This window comes from Ambystoma mexicanum, chromosome 5p (genome assembly GCF_040938575.1).
Source record: "Ambystoma mexicanum isolate Mex_15411 chromosome 5p, UKY_AmexF1_1, whole genome shotgun sequence".
Taxonomy (NCBI): domain Eukaryota; kingdom Metazoa; phylum Chordata; class Amphibia; order Caudata; family Ambystomatidae; genus Ambystoma; species Ambystoma mexicanum.
In genome coordinates this window covers 1,144,597,172-1,144,613,508 of record NC_090930.1, presented here as the reverse complement: position 1 = coordinate 1,144,613,508, position 16,337 = coordinate 1,144,597,172, and the positions used below count along the sequence as shown (strand labels likewise).

Sequence of the window (16,337 nt, the reverse complement as noted above, 5' to 3'; positions counted from 1 at the left end):
TGCTAAAACCCCACACTCAGTGATATTGGTGGCCTGGTCCCTTATGTGTCCTTCTGGGTCCTGGCCTTCTGCCCAATCACCCTCAGCCTCCCACCCTCTACCAGTACATGTCTTTGGGCACCCACTGGCCTGTGTTGTCTCATAGGCCTGCACTTACTATATTGGCAGGTGATCACTCCTTACCTAGAGATCCCTGCCAGGCACTTAACTGTTGCTCGCAATGGACTCACTGGCACTTTCCTCTGTGGAATTGCTAGCACTTTACCCCCTTCCATTGTCCCTTCTCACTCTCTGCACTTGCATGCTCCGAATGCTCACATGCGCTCTGGGCATTTGAAACACAATTTCTTGATTTATAAGCACCTTACAAATGCACAATGAATAAACAAATAAATACATATTAAAAATAAAATATGTCTCCCTTAACAGCAATGGTTTAATTTCTATTTCCTAGACAAAAAGTATTTCAATGGATCTCATTTTAACCTTTTATGTAAACAATGTGATTATTTTGGCTGTACCTCTACTGAACTACCATCCGTCTCTGAAACAGGAAGTGACATCAGAGCAGGTGAAGGAGTGCAGTCTAGACCTCTGTTACAGTAGCAAATCTATAATGTAAGTGGATTTTGCAAAGGGTTGTGTTTAAGGATTACACAGGCTCCCAAAAGCGCCCCACGGAGGGTGGGACCGTATTCTTGGCACTTGAACGTTACAATAAAGTCCATCAGATCAAGCCTGATTGTCTCCTCAGCTTTGAATTACAGTCTACTCCTGTCTGCGTTAATGGAGCTCCAGGGCTGCTATCTTCAGATCTCCCTACTCTCTCATGTTCCCATTCCTCCATCTGAACCCCTTCACCTTCCCGCCACCCAGTGCTCCGAAGAGGTATCTGGCAATCATGGGGTGCATAGTTTCCAACATGACCATTCCAATCTGTAGGTGGTTATCCAGTCCTGTTTTTTCTTTGCATTCTCAGAATTTTAGTTCCACTTTTCCCATTATAAAACTCAGACTACAAGTCCCAGAATGCAACGAAAAAAACCAGGACTGGATAAGCACCTACAGATTGGAATGGATCATGTTGGTAACTATGAGGGTGGAGACTGTGAGTTATTGGCTTCATGGGGGAAGCTTAAGAATGACTATGTTTGACATCTGCAATTTTTGTAACTTTAGAGAACCCAACCCAGCCACTAGATGGCAGAACTATGTCCAACATGTGAAACCATACACATTCACGCTGCACAGATCAGTTTCGTGTCCAGACTCTCTTGACTGGGGTGGCCCAAGTGGGGCACTGACTTATGCGTGGGTGGCATGAAATAAGAGCGCACACACAGATAATTATCATAGGTTAATAGAGTTGTACCTGTGATTGCCAATCAGATTACAGGGGTAGGTCGTGCCACCCCAGGCCACTCCCTGGACCCGCCACTGGCAAAGACAGGTCTCACGACTACCTGTCTCTCCAAAGCGAGAGAGGGCAAGCCAACTTCTTCTAGTATGAGGAAGAAGGTGATGCACGCATGTAGAGACGTGTAACATATTTATAGAGGCTTGGACAACACCCTAATAAAACGGTTACATGTTATAATGTCACCACAAAAATATCGCCATGCAAAAATATCGCCGAAAAATTGTCGTTTTCTGTCGTTTTCTGTGGAACATGGAACATGCGGGGGACACCCCCGCAACCCCCAAATGTTTTCTTATTTTTTTTTTAAAAAATGTGCCCCTGTCGCCATATATATGGTGTCACCCAAATAATATCGCCACGACATTTTCCCGGCGATATTATTTACGGCAACCATATATGTGGCGATATTATTACCTGATACCAATAAAACAGACCTCTGTACTGGGCGGGTGAATGACCCACCGGTTCTTTGGGAAAAGCCAAAGAAAAAAGTTTCTCTTCTTCATGAAGGCTAAACACCCATGTTCCTTCCGCTACATGGAGAAAGGCATGTAGCGGAAGGAACATGGGTGTTTAGCCAGGCAGCCACCAAAACAGCTCAGCGAGTAAGGGAAGGGGAGCGCTCTCTGCCTCCACAGCATTCGGATGACCGCTGAGCTGCCTGTAATAGGTTAGTCCATGATCAATCTGTTAATGGCAGCCGCTAGAAGACATTTTTAAATGAGGTATCGGGAAATTGTACAAACATGTTGTGGGATGTTTTTACCCATGCATCCGAGCCCTACCAAAAAAAAACTGTGCATTACTGGCATTGAAAACATCATGATGGCCAGAGCTTCCCAGAAAATGCACAGGGAAATGCATGAAGAATAGGCTGCCACCCATTTTTGCCGATGTTATGGGCACAGAAGGGCACTGCCTAAAACCACCATGGGCTACCCACACAGTAGCCTGAAACCATAGGGAATGGCAATGCTGAATGCCAAAAGCAACCTAGAACTGTGGGGAATTCATTTTCTTTAATCCCAAAAATGGTTGCATTACCAGTACTCACCACTATCAGAAAGCCGGCGTTTTCAAACAACACCAGACATTTGTGTAAAACTGAATAAATGAACCCAAAGCAGGCCAAAGAAAGACTTACTAAGAGGTGGGTACAATGTAAAGTTATATTCTGAAGTGACTTGAAGGTTTATAACAAGACTGGCTGAGCTCTGCAGGTCTGCAGCGGCTTAAACTGAAACTGGATTTAAAATTACCAAAAATCGAAATGTGTAAATAAACTGAGGGACAGACTTGTGACTGCCACATAGTTTGTCACTGTTAAAATGTCATAGTTTTGAACTTAGAATCAGCATTCCAGCTGCATGTGTAAACATTGTTAGTTTTATTTGAATGCAGAAAACTGGGGAACAAAAAGTGACATTTTACCTGAAACCTGGCTTAAGGAAACTGGAATTCTGCCAGTCAGCTACCCCCGACAGGAGTGGGGGCTTGCCCAACAAATGCATTCCCAGGCCTGGCTGCATTCTGTTGCTCCTGCCAAAAGGAGGTCACACACTCTCTGATTGAATTACCAGGGGATTGCAAGAAACTAAAGAAAGGGCCCAGGCAGATGGTTTATTTGGGTAGTCGTAAATGGCTTCCTTTTGAACAAAGCCCTTCCTTGACTCAGGCAGATGGTTTATTAGGGGGGCTGTAAAATAGCTTCCTCTTGGCAGAAGCTGGGAGGGGCAGGGTCTCTGAGCTTGGCTGAAACTGGATAAACTGGTTTCTACACCATGTGACCTGAAAAGACACACCCCTGTTGGCCAGAATATGATTCTAAGAAAGATGTATAACTCACAATGCGGACTTGTCAAAATTATTTAAATGATACCATAATTCTTGTGAATTTTCTGTGCACGTTTTAAGACGCGTTGGGAATTTGTGTGATGTTCTTGGGCAAAACCCCACTATTCATGGATACTACAGACTCTGTGTTTAAGCTAGAGACATGGGAATTTACTGGAGTATGTAAGGACAGGCCGTGTATATGTGCATAATTTTTAATGAAGAACCAAGGTTGCATAACCCACTAAAATCGAAAATAAGTTGCCATTTTTTAATGCAAGCCCTCAGGAAGAGCAGAGTTTGAACAGAGTATACCTCATGTGATAGGTAATATGTACATGCAATGACAAACCACTATGTATTTGAGAAATGTGTATTTTGATCAAATATAGATTTGTGTGCAATTTGACAGGGGAGTGTCCTTTCTGCAAGCCATTAAATGACATCATTCTGACACACAATCCTGCCCTCCAGTGAGAACGCAAAGAATTCTCCAACCTATCAGAACTCTGAAGGGGTTGGGCCTAGAAAGCTAGCCTCTCCACCCACTTTCAAAACACATAAAATGAGACTGCTGGGACAGGTAGGGACATTCAATTCCAGTTGCTGCGGAGCATGCTGACCGAAGACTTCACATCCAGATTCAACACTTAGACTTTAAAACTCCAAAGAACTTGATTCAGAACTCAAAGCAAGGGCCTAAACCCACAAACTGAGAACTCTTCTCAGTAGGCCTCAGCATCCAGCAACCCTAACAGCGGTAGCAGCATCCAGGAGCTGTGCAGATCAGCGCTGGGTCCAGAAAAAGCTGTGCAGACAGATCCAGAAGCAGTGCTATACCCAGAGAAAGCAGAGCAGTATCCAGAACCAGAGGCCAGAGATCCAGAGTGACCCAGACCGCTGTTAGCAGAACCAGAGAGCTGACCCAGATCACTGTGAAGTTCCGAGACCAGAACCGGAGTGGAGTCAAAAACCTGACCAGATCCGTGGGGAGGCCTATTTCAAAATATATTGTGAGTACCTAGCAGAACTGTGCAGAACCAATCTCTTAGTTAAAATAATATAATTCAATCTATTTTAATCTAACCAGAACTGCCTCCTAACTGTCACCTGTCATTTGCAAAGCTGTCACCTGTCATTTTCTAGGTGCAAGCTGTAACCTGTCGCTTTGAACTTTTAAAATTTCAAATCCGAAAAACAACCTTTATTTAATCGTCCGTATCTCTGGAACCGTTTGTGCTAGGAACTTGGTTTAAGCTTAGAATCTCAGCTTTTCAACAAGCGTAGAACCGACTTGCTACTCCTCATACTCGTAATCGTGATTCACGCATTCACGAATTTTGCCGCGATTCGCTATTTGGTTAAAAATCCAGCCACGTGTGAAAACAGCAGCTTCCTTACTTTCCTTTGCCAAAAATTCGTTTAACCTGCTAGTTACTCCTAGATCCTTGCTAAAGTTAGCCTGAACTCATCCCAAGTATATTTCACTCACCCTGAACCTCCTAAAGGGAATTAAAACCATGTTCAGCATATTCCTCACTTCATTGCCAGCACATATAAAAGCATTTTGGGCCTGTGTTTCAAACTTCTGTAGTCTAAGCTTGCTGGGGTGAAGTGAATTACATTTGATTGCATTTCTGAGAACTGTGTGCTTTCCTTCCATTTCCTTGCATTGCATAAAAGGGGGGGAGTGGATTGCCAGAGGAAAGTGATTACGTTGTCTTTTGCTGAAACCCTATCAAGTTATTTTCTGTACTGCATTTTCATTCCACTTTGCATCCATTTGAAACCATAAAAGTATTGTTGCTATCTTATCCATCCTATAACCACTCATCATTGATTATAACGAAGTGTGCTAGTGCCAGACTATCCATTATTCATTACTGCTCAGATTAAGTGTGATATTCAATTATTAATTTATTATAAAGTGTGATATATATATATATTGTTTAAATTCTCAAATAAACCTTTTAACTTGCAAAACAGAACTACTTCTTGGCTCAGTGGGGTCAGGGGGATTCCAAGAGAGGGGTGTTATATAGGGGTAGTCATCCAGAACTCATGAACTGGACATAAAGATATATCAATAAGGGTTTCCATTCTGTATCCCAGACTAGGCATTGACTTGGCTGTAGTGTTGAATTGAATCCTCTTACAATGTCAAGATTGCACGTAAGGGTTTCTTCAAGAAAATCTTGGGTTTGCCAAAAAGTACCTCAACCATATTAGTCCATGAGGAACTTCGATCTCGATGCTTAGATCAAATAGTGGCAATTGGACCGGCAATGTACCGGCTTAAGCTGTGGTTAGTGCCAAACTGGGGAAATACCAGGAGGGTCTGACTGACATATTAAGCCATTAAGGGGGCTTGGCATTACCCTGCGTCTTGCATTTTAAAGGTCTCCTAAGTGCAATGGGGTGCCTGGACCTCTGGGCTGACCCAACGAGAATTGAAGCCCACAGAAATAAATAGCAGGAGCTGTGTACCAACGAATTACGACGACAAATCCCCCTCTTAATACGCTTCCAGAAGTACTTGGTGATCAAAACTAGCACGGGGTGTATGAGTCTTACCTAGACAAGATGAGCTCATGAACAATGAGTTGCTTACACACCAAGTTGAGATGTGGAACTTTGCCCATGGCGGATAACAGCCCTGCGGATAAATGCCCGCATTGTGTGAGTAGAGTGGCATCTGAAGTACGTTGTATGCGTATCACACGTTTACTGCGGTTACTAAAATTCTGAATGCAAAAATGGCAAACTTTTTTTTCGGATTTCGCTGTAACTATATGCGGGGGGTGGGTTAGGGTAATCATTTAGGTAATGGGAGCTTGGGGGGGACTGCGGGGGTCTTCACTGCATATAATTGTGTGAAAAGAGAGAAAAAATTGACATGTTTGCATTCCGAATTTTTGTTTCCCAGTGATCACACAAATGCCATTTTATGCCATAGAAAGAGGTGCCTAAGTCATCACTTCCGAGAGCCCGGACACAGGAAAACTGAAGAAGCCATACAATTTTGCAAACGTACAGCAGTGGAAGCCGCTTTATTCGCTGTGGCTAGTTGTGTGCACAGAGCTTGGATGAGAAGACTGTCAGCCATTATTCTATTTGTACTATGTATCCACAACTCAAGACCTACTGCTCCCTGCACACCTTTGTAAACCACATGCTTTGACCTAGGTCTTCTTTATATTGTATTGATAGTACCTGATGTAACTAAGCTTAAAGTATTCTTATTTCTGTTGCGCCCAGCTATCCATGGGTTTGGAGTGCATTATCAAATAAATAAACAAACAAACAGTGTGTAGCGGGGTGAAATGAAAGAGCTGATACTCAGGTAAGGGAAGTGAACTTCTTTACTAAGTTCCCGTGACAAGGTTTATACATCAGGTAAGTCCAAGGGTAAGTAAGTCGCAAGGTGCATAGGAGAACTCCACCGGCCTCTTCTCTCACAGGCTGCTTCACTCCAACTGACCTTCATGGATCTTACAGGGGCACTCACCCCACAACATTCCACAGGCCTTCTCTCAGGCACGCATTCATGCAGGACCAAGGCAGGGAACACAAGACACACCACAGTGCAGCCCGGTGAACCGTATATTTCATACCCATGTGACACGAGCAATTGGATTATTGGATTCATCATAAGATTATGTATTGTAGACCAACATTTTTATCTGTATTGTTGTTTCAAAGACGTAACGATAAAGAGTGCTAAAGTAATTGATTTTGGGACCAAACCGACATCCCAGACGAGCAAAATGAACTGTTAAGAAAATGGTGCCCAATCATTAAAGAACTGTATAACATTGATTGTATGTATACTCGTGTGGGTGTGTACCCAAAATAAAGTGTGATTGATTGATTGCAATGTATTATGTTGTATTGGTATACCTTTATTGTAATCTATCTGCCTGTATGTTCTTTTCTTGCAACCCTGTACAAATTGCACCCTGATGCCCCCGGGCCTGATGGTCTGCGCGTTATAAATAAACAAATACAAATACAAATACAAATACAAATTAACATTGTTATTATTCCAGTGCTGGAATTGGGGCAGACTTTTTCAGATCCGGGATCTGGCAAAACATGTCTTGTCTGATCTCCATTGCAGGAACCTCTTTTGTCCGAGCTGCGGATGAGCCCTGCACATGGCAATCTTTACAATGTTCTGGCTGACCCGGATCTTTAGGACCAGGGGCGAGAAGACACGTATCTTAAAGGCCACGTGAAGTCGCTCGCCATGATTGTACACGGCAGCAATTATTTAAACACAGCTTTTAGCTTTAGAAAGAGTGTGCCTTGTATACTTTGCCAGCGAAATTGTAGAAAAAGCTCCTCTCTTGGGATATTTTCCACTTGTTCATCTTCTGAGAGGCAAATGTTCATGGGGGGTGAGGGGTTCCCCCTCGGGCTGGTTGGATCCTACAATAACAGATTCCCATTTCCAGCTCTGTTTTATACATTGTTCTCTTCCTTTGTCATGTTCTTGTGGAGTACTCATTAGATGGGTGCACTAGTTCTATTAACTCATGAAAACAATACTGATGTCATAGTATAAATGCATCCAGCTCTTTTGTGCATGATATTAATTATGCATTCCTTTGGCATAGCGCGAGCCGTACGGGACACCTCTTTTCTGAGCTGTTTGCAGCAGATCACTGGAACTAACCTGCCTGGCTGTGATAGGCCCTGCTCTCTGCGCAGGAATATCAATTGATTTTTTTGTTATTCTAAACACTTCCGCAACCTGTTAGTTGTGTCGGCGCGTCGTCTGTGTGGGGGCTTAATGGCTATGCCGTGTCGATGTTTGAACATAGCCTGCGTCGTCGCCGCCGCGCTTCATTTTCTGAGCACATCGCGCCGCCGCCAAAAGGAGAGATGTATAAATTGCCGGCAATTTTCTAGCGATGTTCCTTTCATCTGAAAGATTCCATTGTGGTCCTTGAAATGATACTGGGTCGCCGAGAAAAGCCGGGCAGAGTTGTGTTAGCAAGAAAGCCACGCCAACTTCCATCTGAGTACACTTTTCTCTTTTGTGTTTTTTTTTATTGAAATACTCAGCAGTAACTCATCCTTCCACAGGGATGTCATTTGGGGGTCGCCAGGGGTCGCAGCCAAGACCCCTGTGTTCTCCCTTTCTACCCCTGCAATCCCCTTGCTGCCCTGGTTAAAAAATAATTGTACATCATTTTTTGAGTAGCAGGGCCCTGCCACATCAGGTCTGGAGGTGCCCCGGCGCAGTCTTCAACCATCAGGGTAAAGGCTGGGCCGGGTCTTGCTGCGTGAGAAGGAAGCGCTCAGTAGGGGTTGGAACTGACCGTGAGACACGTTCCGCTCCAACTCCTTCTCCGGCTTCCTTGCGGCTCATGTATGGGAACCAGGAAGCGCTTCCAGATTCTTGGTTCCTGTTTGTGAGCAGCACAGAGCAGCCGAGGGTGGCCTGGAATGAAGGACCAAAGCTGGAACAACAGATAAGAAGGCTTTTAAAAAAAATGTGATGTGTATTTTGCTTGTGTGAAGTGCATGTCAGAAGTATGTATGTACTATGGGTCAGTGAGCGGTGGTTGAATGAGATGAAATGTGATAGTGTGTGTGTTTGAATGTTCTGGGTGTGTGTGTGTGTGTGTCTGTGTGGAGAATACAGTGTGAGTGGGTGTGAGAGAAGGTGTATGGTCAGTGAGTGGTGGGTGAATGAGTAGGAATCCGATAGTGTGTGTTTGAATGCTCTGGGTGGGTGCGTTCCTGTGTGGAGAATGCAGTGAATGTGAACGTGAGAGGTTTATGGGTGGGTGAATGAGTATGAATGTGAGTGTGTGTGTGTGGATGTTCTGGGTGGGTGTGTGCATGCCTGTGTGGTGAATGCAGTGTGAATGAATGTTAGAGGAGATGTATGGTGGGTGAAAAGGGATGTGTGTGTGTGTAAGGCTCTGGGGTACTGGGGATCACTGGAGCATTTCTGACACATCCTTTACTGACTTTGCTTGTTTGACTGGCTGTTTCGTACAGCCAAGTACATGTGTGCCATTACCTAGCTAGACTGCCAATTTGGTACAGCCAGTCTAGCCATTGCTTACTGTGGCATACCATTTATTACTCAGCATCTTTGATAAAGTAAGCATGATAAGTAGTATTACCTCGCTATACTAACGTTTAGGTGTAGCGGCCTGTATATTTCTTATTGTAGCATGACTTTTTATTAACTGAGCATTTATGATGAAGCAAGGATGTTAAGTCTAGACTGGCTTACATTGGAACCAGTTTGGACATGTTTTCTTATTGCGACATGTCACTTTGAATGACCAAACCAGACGGCGTATTTTCTTACACAGGAGTAGTGGCATATATTGGCAGAGCCAGCTTTCTGCCTAGCGCCAGTAATGATACTATAAAAAATATCTCAAAGTGAACATGAGTATGTTCTTATATGGCAAATCTAGTATATGCATGGAAATGTATTGGCATAACCAGCATGACTTTTTTTAATACTGGCACATATTGAAGGGATTGGCAAGTGACTTGCTTCTATTGCATTTTTTTCATGAGTTACCCTACACCCTACAAAACTGACTGCAAACTGTCTGGCCTCCTACCCACATTTTCACAGAAAGTGTGCTCTGTAATGCACCATTTTATCCCATTATTCAAAACATTTTTCTCATGGGAGGGGGAAGAATCCCCCTGACTCCCCCCAAACCCATTTTCGTTAGCTCAGGCCCCCTCGCTGTGCTCGGTCGCAATCGCGTATTTGTGGCAATTATTTACACCCTCCAATAAAACAACTCACCAGCCACCACTGGTGGCTGTTATATTGGGGACCAGGCACCACCCCCTTCTTTCTACGCTAGGTGAAACATTTAAGCTCGATTAAAAAAACATATTAACTTCTTTAACTTGGAGTAGTTTGGCAGCATAATCATCATGGGCATTGCGCACACATGGTGGTCCGGACCGGCCCGGGGAGTGGCATGCACTGTGCTTTGATCAGGAGCTTGGGAAGGGGGGTGGCTCAGAATAGCTCACATGAGGGCCCCCAAATGTTGTGCTACGCTATTGATTGGGCTCTGCTCACCTTGAATGCATTCAAGTGTGATGTGAATGGGTGAGAGGGGCTGCAAACTCCACCAGGACCCTGCTCGCGTGCAGAACTGTTTAAGAAAATAAGCGTTGGGCACAGAGTCTCAGAAGTGAGAGAGGCATGGAGTGGCCCACCCCTCCACACTTAAAAGCCTTCTTGGAAAGGGCTTTGGGAAAGTTTCATTCAGGGGCCGGCCATGGAGGGTCATTGAATAACGCATCTCGCACATAGAGCTCTGAAAATCATAGATGCATTGATCCCCACTCTTGAGGAAAGTGTAGCCCCCACTCCCCACACCTCACCCTGTTAAAAAAGATTGAAGAAGAGTCATGTCTCAAAGTCTAGGACATTAAGGTGTTATGCTCGTTTCTGGGTTGTGGGGACAACATATGGTTGCTTGTCACATAACTTAGAGATAAATGCACAGAGACAGATGGCCTCAGCTTACACCCACACAATAGGTTTTTTCTATCGTGGTGGTGGCTGACTCAAAGATACATTTATAACCAGGCAATTTTGTGGGTACTAAATCCTGGTCAAGCATTTAATTGTCAGGCCTTGCTCATACAGGATTTTTCTCCTGGGTAAACAGGCAGTGCACGCTTCCCCAGGTCAGTGTTTTTGTTGGCTTGTTTAACACATCAATGACACAGATAACGAGTACTTCGCTGTCCATTGATCTATAGATGTTACATACACTAGCTTCAGCCTACATTACAGATTTCAGTTACTCTGTTACAAGTACTGCATTATGTTTGTTTTACATATAGGCTCCACGTCGAATCTGGAAAATGACATATCCCAAATTGTGTGATCATGAACAAATCTCGCCGCACCCCTGTGTCTCGGTTCTTATATCTGGCTGAAATGAGAGCGCCTGGAATCATGGGTGTTAGACGCTTCTGAAGGTCGTGTGCCATCACCTCCCGCGATATCACTTGAGGTGTGGTCAAATGACATCACTTCCTGTGATGTAATCGGTGGTCAAGGGCCATGTGATGTCACTTCCGCTACCCCTAGCATTTTGGTGAAATGATGTCCCTGCCCTTCCAGTCTAATTATATGAGGATGTAATTTACACAGTGCTTTAAATGGGAAGGGGATAGCTGACTGTAAGTACCTGCATGTCTCTGATGTGGAAGGTAGAGAGCCAGCATTTTCCTCCAGATTATCAGCACTTTTCAGTCGGAATTAAATACTGTCAATGGCAGGGTACTGGCACTTCTCAGCAGGCGCACAATACTTTTAATAAGAGAGTATCAGCACTTTGCAGCCGGAATGCACTACTGTTAATGGGAGTGTACCACCACTTCTCAGCAGGAATACAATACTGATAATGGGAGAGCGCAGGCACTTCTCAGTGGGAGTGCAATACTGTTAATAGGAGAGTACTGGCACTTCTCAGTAGGAATGCAATTCTGATAATGAGAGAGCGCGGGCACTTCTCAGCAGGAAATGCAATACTGATAATGGGGGAGTGCGGGCATCTCTCAGCAGAAGTGCAATACTTTTAATGGGAGAGGACTGGCACTTTTCGGCAGGAGTGCAACCTTTTAATGGGCAAGTACCTGCACTTCTCAGCATGAATGCAATTCTGTTACTGGCAGAGTACTGTCGCTTCTCTGCAGGATTGCAATAATTTTAACATGAGAGTATCGGCACTTTCCAGGAGGAATGCAATATTGTTAATGGGAGATTATCGGCACTTCTGGGGAAGGAGGCAATACTGTTACTGGGGGCGTACCACCACTTCTCAGCAGAAATGCCATTCTTTTTTTAATAGGAGATTAAAGCGTTTCGGCACTTCACACATTGAGCCGGAAATCTTGAATAGTCTTGAATAGTGACCTAGTGGGATTATAACAAGGCTGTGCCTGTAGAAAGACAACAGGTCTTGCCCATAGTCAGAGGCACTTCTTTGTTTTATAATAAGTAAAATACATGCTCTTTTAGCAACTGATTGGTGGAGGCAGGAGATGGGTGTTGCATAGGCTCAGCTTGATTGACTGGTGTGGTCGACAATTGAAAATATGTAAAATATAATGCAAGAACAGTGTATGATAATCAGTAGTGCAGTGCAGTGTGCCTCTTTTCTCAATTACTGTTCCAGTGTGTCTTCCTTTGATTTTACATTTAATCACAATTCTCATAGATTGCTGAAGGAACAGCAGTGTGTGGGTTGGCTACAGTCTGTAGCATGTCTCTAATGAGGCGTAGATGTGAGATTAGAAAAGGGGCGCAGAAAGCTGAACACTCGGGAACAATGGCTACAAGCAGATGAAAGTATGATGCATTTTATCTCACTGTCTTTTTTTTCAATCTTGGGAGTACAGTTTAAAACATATGTTTTGGGGAACACATTTCTTTACAAGCTGGTCAATGTAGACGTCCATTGAGAAAGGGAATATAAAATTACATGTATTCTCTTATTTTGCTCAATAGGCCGCTGGAGTGATTTATACACTGTCAGGTTGGTTTATTGTGCAATTTGTACGTTCAAGTAAGCGCTGCACACTGAGTTTTATTTTAGCCCTGTGGTTTTTTTCACTTCTTTCAAGCGTATCACTGGCTTGTCACGTCTGCACCCCTTTCCCTACCCTGATGCTCCATGATGGAATCACCTAGCCATATGCGCAACGCAACCATTCCGCAGCTACTTGGCCTTCATATGCCAGAGGAATGTCCATGCTGTGCTTCAAGGCCAAAGGATGCCTGTTGGCTTTCGGCGCAATATAAACCATTAAATAAAAATAAGGACATGCGCTTCTTCATGGAGCAGGGATGGTTGCCAAGTCACTGCGGGTCTTTGTTAGGTTGACAATTGACTCCAGAAACAACTGACCTGGTAATGTTGAAATGGGCGCTTTTGTTGCGCATTAGCAACACGCCTCGCAGCCCCGCGCTGTGGCCTAATTACAGCAGCGGGTATACAGCAGCGCGCACGCTGATGCCTTCTGGCACCTGCCCCAAGATTGCCGCAAGCATTCAGCATTAGGCTTGGTAATTGCATCCCATTAATGCGCATCACACAATTATTTAATTATTTGGCTCTTTAAAATCCTCTGCCAAGCCCCACCGCCAGAAGTTCCTTATGCATTTGGTAAAAGCTATAGGTCCCAACCAGGCCATGGCCACCCGTAGAAGTAGGTTCAAACTATAGGGTTGCTGCAGGGGTCAGTGGGACGCCATGTTTTCAGTTCCGAGATTTGACATCACAAACTACTTACTGCATTCTGGGAATTGTAGTCCCACGTCTGCACCAATGTATCAATTGAATTTAAGTACCAAATTCCACTCTCCCAGCCTGGACTGGAAACATATTTATGAAACCCCTGGATATTTTCTCCGTCTTTTCGTGATTTATATTTTCAAATTCCATAATGTAATTATCACGTACATTGAGAACATCACATGACAGCCCTACACCTTCACAAACACACACACACACACACACACACCACTGCAGGTGCACGAAATCACACTAAAGAATGTTATGGTTCTATGTGTTTTTACACCTGCCGTTTTAACTGCTGATTTTTTTACCACCAGATTTTTTAAATTAATGTAACCCCCTTAAGAGCCAAGGATGAGTATGCTCCTCCTTTTAGCATAGACTTGCATAAAAGCCTGGCACTTAACTCATTTCGGCTGCATAATAAAGGGGTACAATCCTCACAATCCTCTTGTCAACACACAGCCTTCCCCCACCTTTGCAAACTCAATAACCCCTTTCCCAAAGTAACCATCTGTTTTTTTAAAATTATTTTTAAATGGTCGATGAATTTCAGTTCAATGAATATTCTGCATTGATGCCACTGGGTACCAATGTCACGCGTGTATATGCCAAGGCTGGCCTTGGAATGCCATACACAGCAAATCCCACCAGATGGTGAGGCCAAATACTTCATACATTTACTCCAAATGTAGCGCCTCGAGGCAGGTGAAAAGGGGGCGTGTCTGAAGCCCACCTTCCCCTTCCCCGTTGGCAATGCGGTACAGTGGCGGTGTGCTCTGCTGCTCTACAGAAACCATTTCATCACCAAAGGGAGGGTGGGAATTGTTTAAACAGAATAATAAAATGAACGCATGTGCATTTACCGACCTGCCGCATCTCTTGGGAGGATAGCTCAGGGGCCAGGCGCTCGCCTTGGAGGCCAGAAGACACGGAGCAACACAGGTGCGATCCCTGGCTCCGCACTTAGAAAGCGCATTATAAAGAACCAATTACAATGTACAATGTGTATTTCAGTAAACCTCCATCTGGTGTTCTCAAAGCCGGGCGTAATGGGCATTACCTCCAGGATTAAGAAACATGGGCCCATCTTTGGGTGGAACCCACATGTCCATACTCTTAACATGTAGACACTGCTCTCCACATGGGCTTAATGATTGGGATAGGGTAGTACTTAGGCGTTCACCAAGACATGGCCGCCACCTGTTCTCTTTAGTCTTTAATCAACGCACATGTGTGGAATCGAACATAACCCGAGAGATGCTTACTGATATAGTGTTTAGGCCTAAATACCGTACATAGAACATATTTACATGCATCATCCCAACCCAGGTTGGTACCCATTTATCGCCCTCAGAAGGATGAGAGGCTGAGTTGGCTCTGCCGGGATTCGAACCTGCGGCCTGCTGCTCGCACATAGATCACAGCCGCAAGCGCTCAACCGGCTGAGCTATCATACCGGCTGCGGGTGACGCATTGCAATGACTGGAACCCTGTACAGCACGTTCTCGGACTTACTTGATGGGACTTTTCATGGCGTCGGGGTCGTGGGCGCTCACTGCCCCTATGACACTCTCCAGCGTGGCGTCTTCCTTCACTTCAAAGACATAGGCTGGCCAGCTGAACACCGGGGGCTCGTCCACGTCTTCTACCATCACCCTGACCGTGGCCAGGTCTTTGAAGGGGCCCAGGCCAAAGAAGCGGGGGTCAATGTGGGTATTGGCAGCCTCCACTTTCAGCGTGTAGAGTCTTTTCTTCTCAAAGTCCAAAGTCTGCAAGGGAAAAAGGGAATTCACAGCACATTCAGTTAGGCAGGCGGGGCAGTTCGTTTTAACAGAGTGCTTCGTAGAGTCTGGCAGTGAGGCTGAAACGTAAACCGTGCACATCACTACACCCCAACCCCAGCTGAGCTCCCACGCCTTGCCCACCCAGCATAGGAACGGAGAAGTACACAGGATCACCATGCTTCATGAGAAGGGAAAGGGAGGCGTGTAAAGAGGCACAGGTGTGTGGAAGAGAGGGAGAGAGTGAAAGAGGGTGAGAGAACGGGCGAGATGGGGCGGGGGCGGGGTTGAGAGGAGAGTGAGAGAGGAGGGAGCAGAGCAGGTCAAGAGAGAATGAGAGAGGGAGAGTGACACGGGAGATTGAGAGAGGACAGAGAGAGGGAGCGAGGGGGAGGAGAGGGGAGTGCGGGGACAGAGGATAGGGAGAGAGCAGATTAGGAGAGAGAGAAGGAGAGGAAGAAAGTGGGAGGAGACAGAGAGAGGGAGAGATGAGAGGGTGAGACAGAGGGGGGAGAGATGGCGATGGACGGGGAGAGAGTGAGGAGGGAGTGAGAGAGAGGGGGAGAGGAAGAAAGGGAGAGGAGACAGAGAGAGACCAGAGGGGAGAGAACAGATTAAGAGAGAGCGGGGGAGAGGAATAAAGGGAGAGGCGACAGAGAGAAGGATAGATGCGAAGGGGAGAGAGAGATACGGATGGATGGGGAGAGACGAGTGGGTGAGAGCAGATTAAGAGAGAGAGAGGGTGAGAGGAATAAAGGGAGGGGATATTGAGAAGGAGAGATGAAAGGGGGAGGGAGAGATGCGGATGGATGGGGAGTGAGGAGTGGGAGAGAGCAGATTAAGAGAGAGAGAGGGTGAGAGGAAGAAAGGGAGAGGAGGCAGAGAGAGGGAGACATAAGCGAGAGAGGGGGGACGGGCGGGGAGAGAGGAGTGGGGGCGAGCAGATTAGTGAGAAAGTGGGAGAGAAGGGCAGAGGAAGAAAGG

At 45.3% G+C, this 16,337-nt stretch overlaps 1 protein-coding gene across 3 annotated transcripts in view; it reads right to left on the bottom strand.

Annotated features, from left to right (window-relative positions):
• The window catches only part of LOC138481457 (cadherin-6-like), a 295,066-nt gene that overhangs the window by 53,194 nt on the left and 225,535 nt on the right, over positions 1-16,337 (bottom strand). For all 3 annotated transcript variants that reach the window (XM_069613608.1, XM_069613607.1, XM_069613609.1), the window contains one exon: positions 15,088-15,341. In XM_069613608.1, the coding sequence (XP_069469709.1) occupies positions 15,088-15,341 (254 nt within the window). The remainder of the gene's footprint in view (positions 1-15,087; positions 15,342-16,337) is intronic.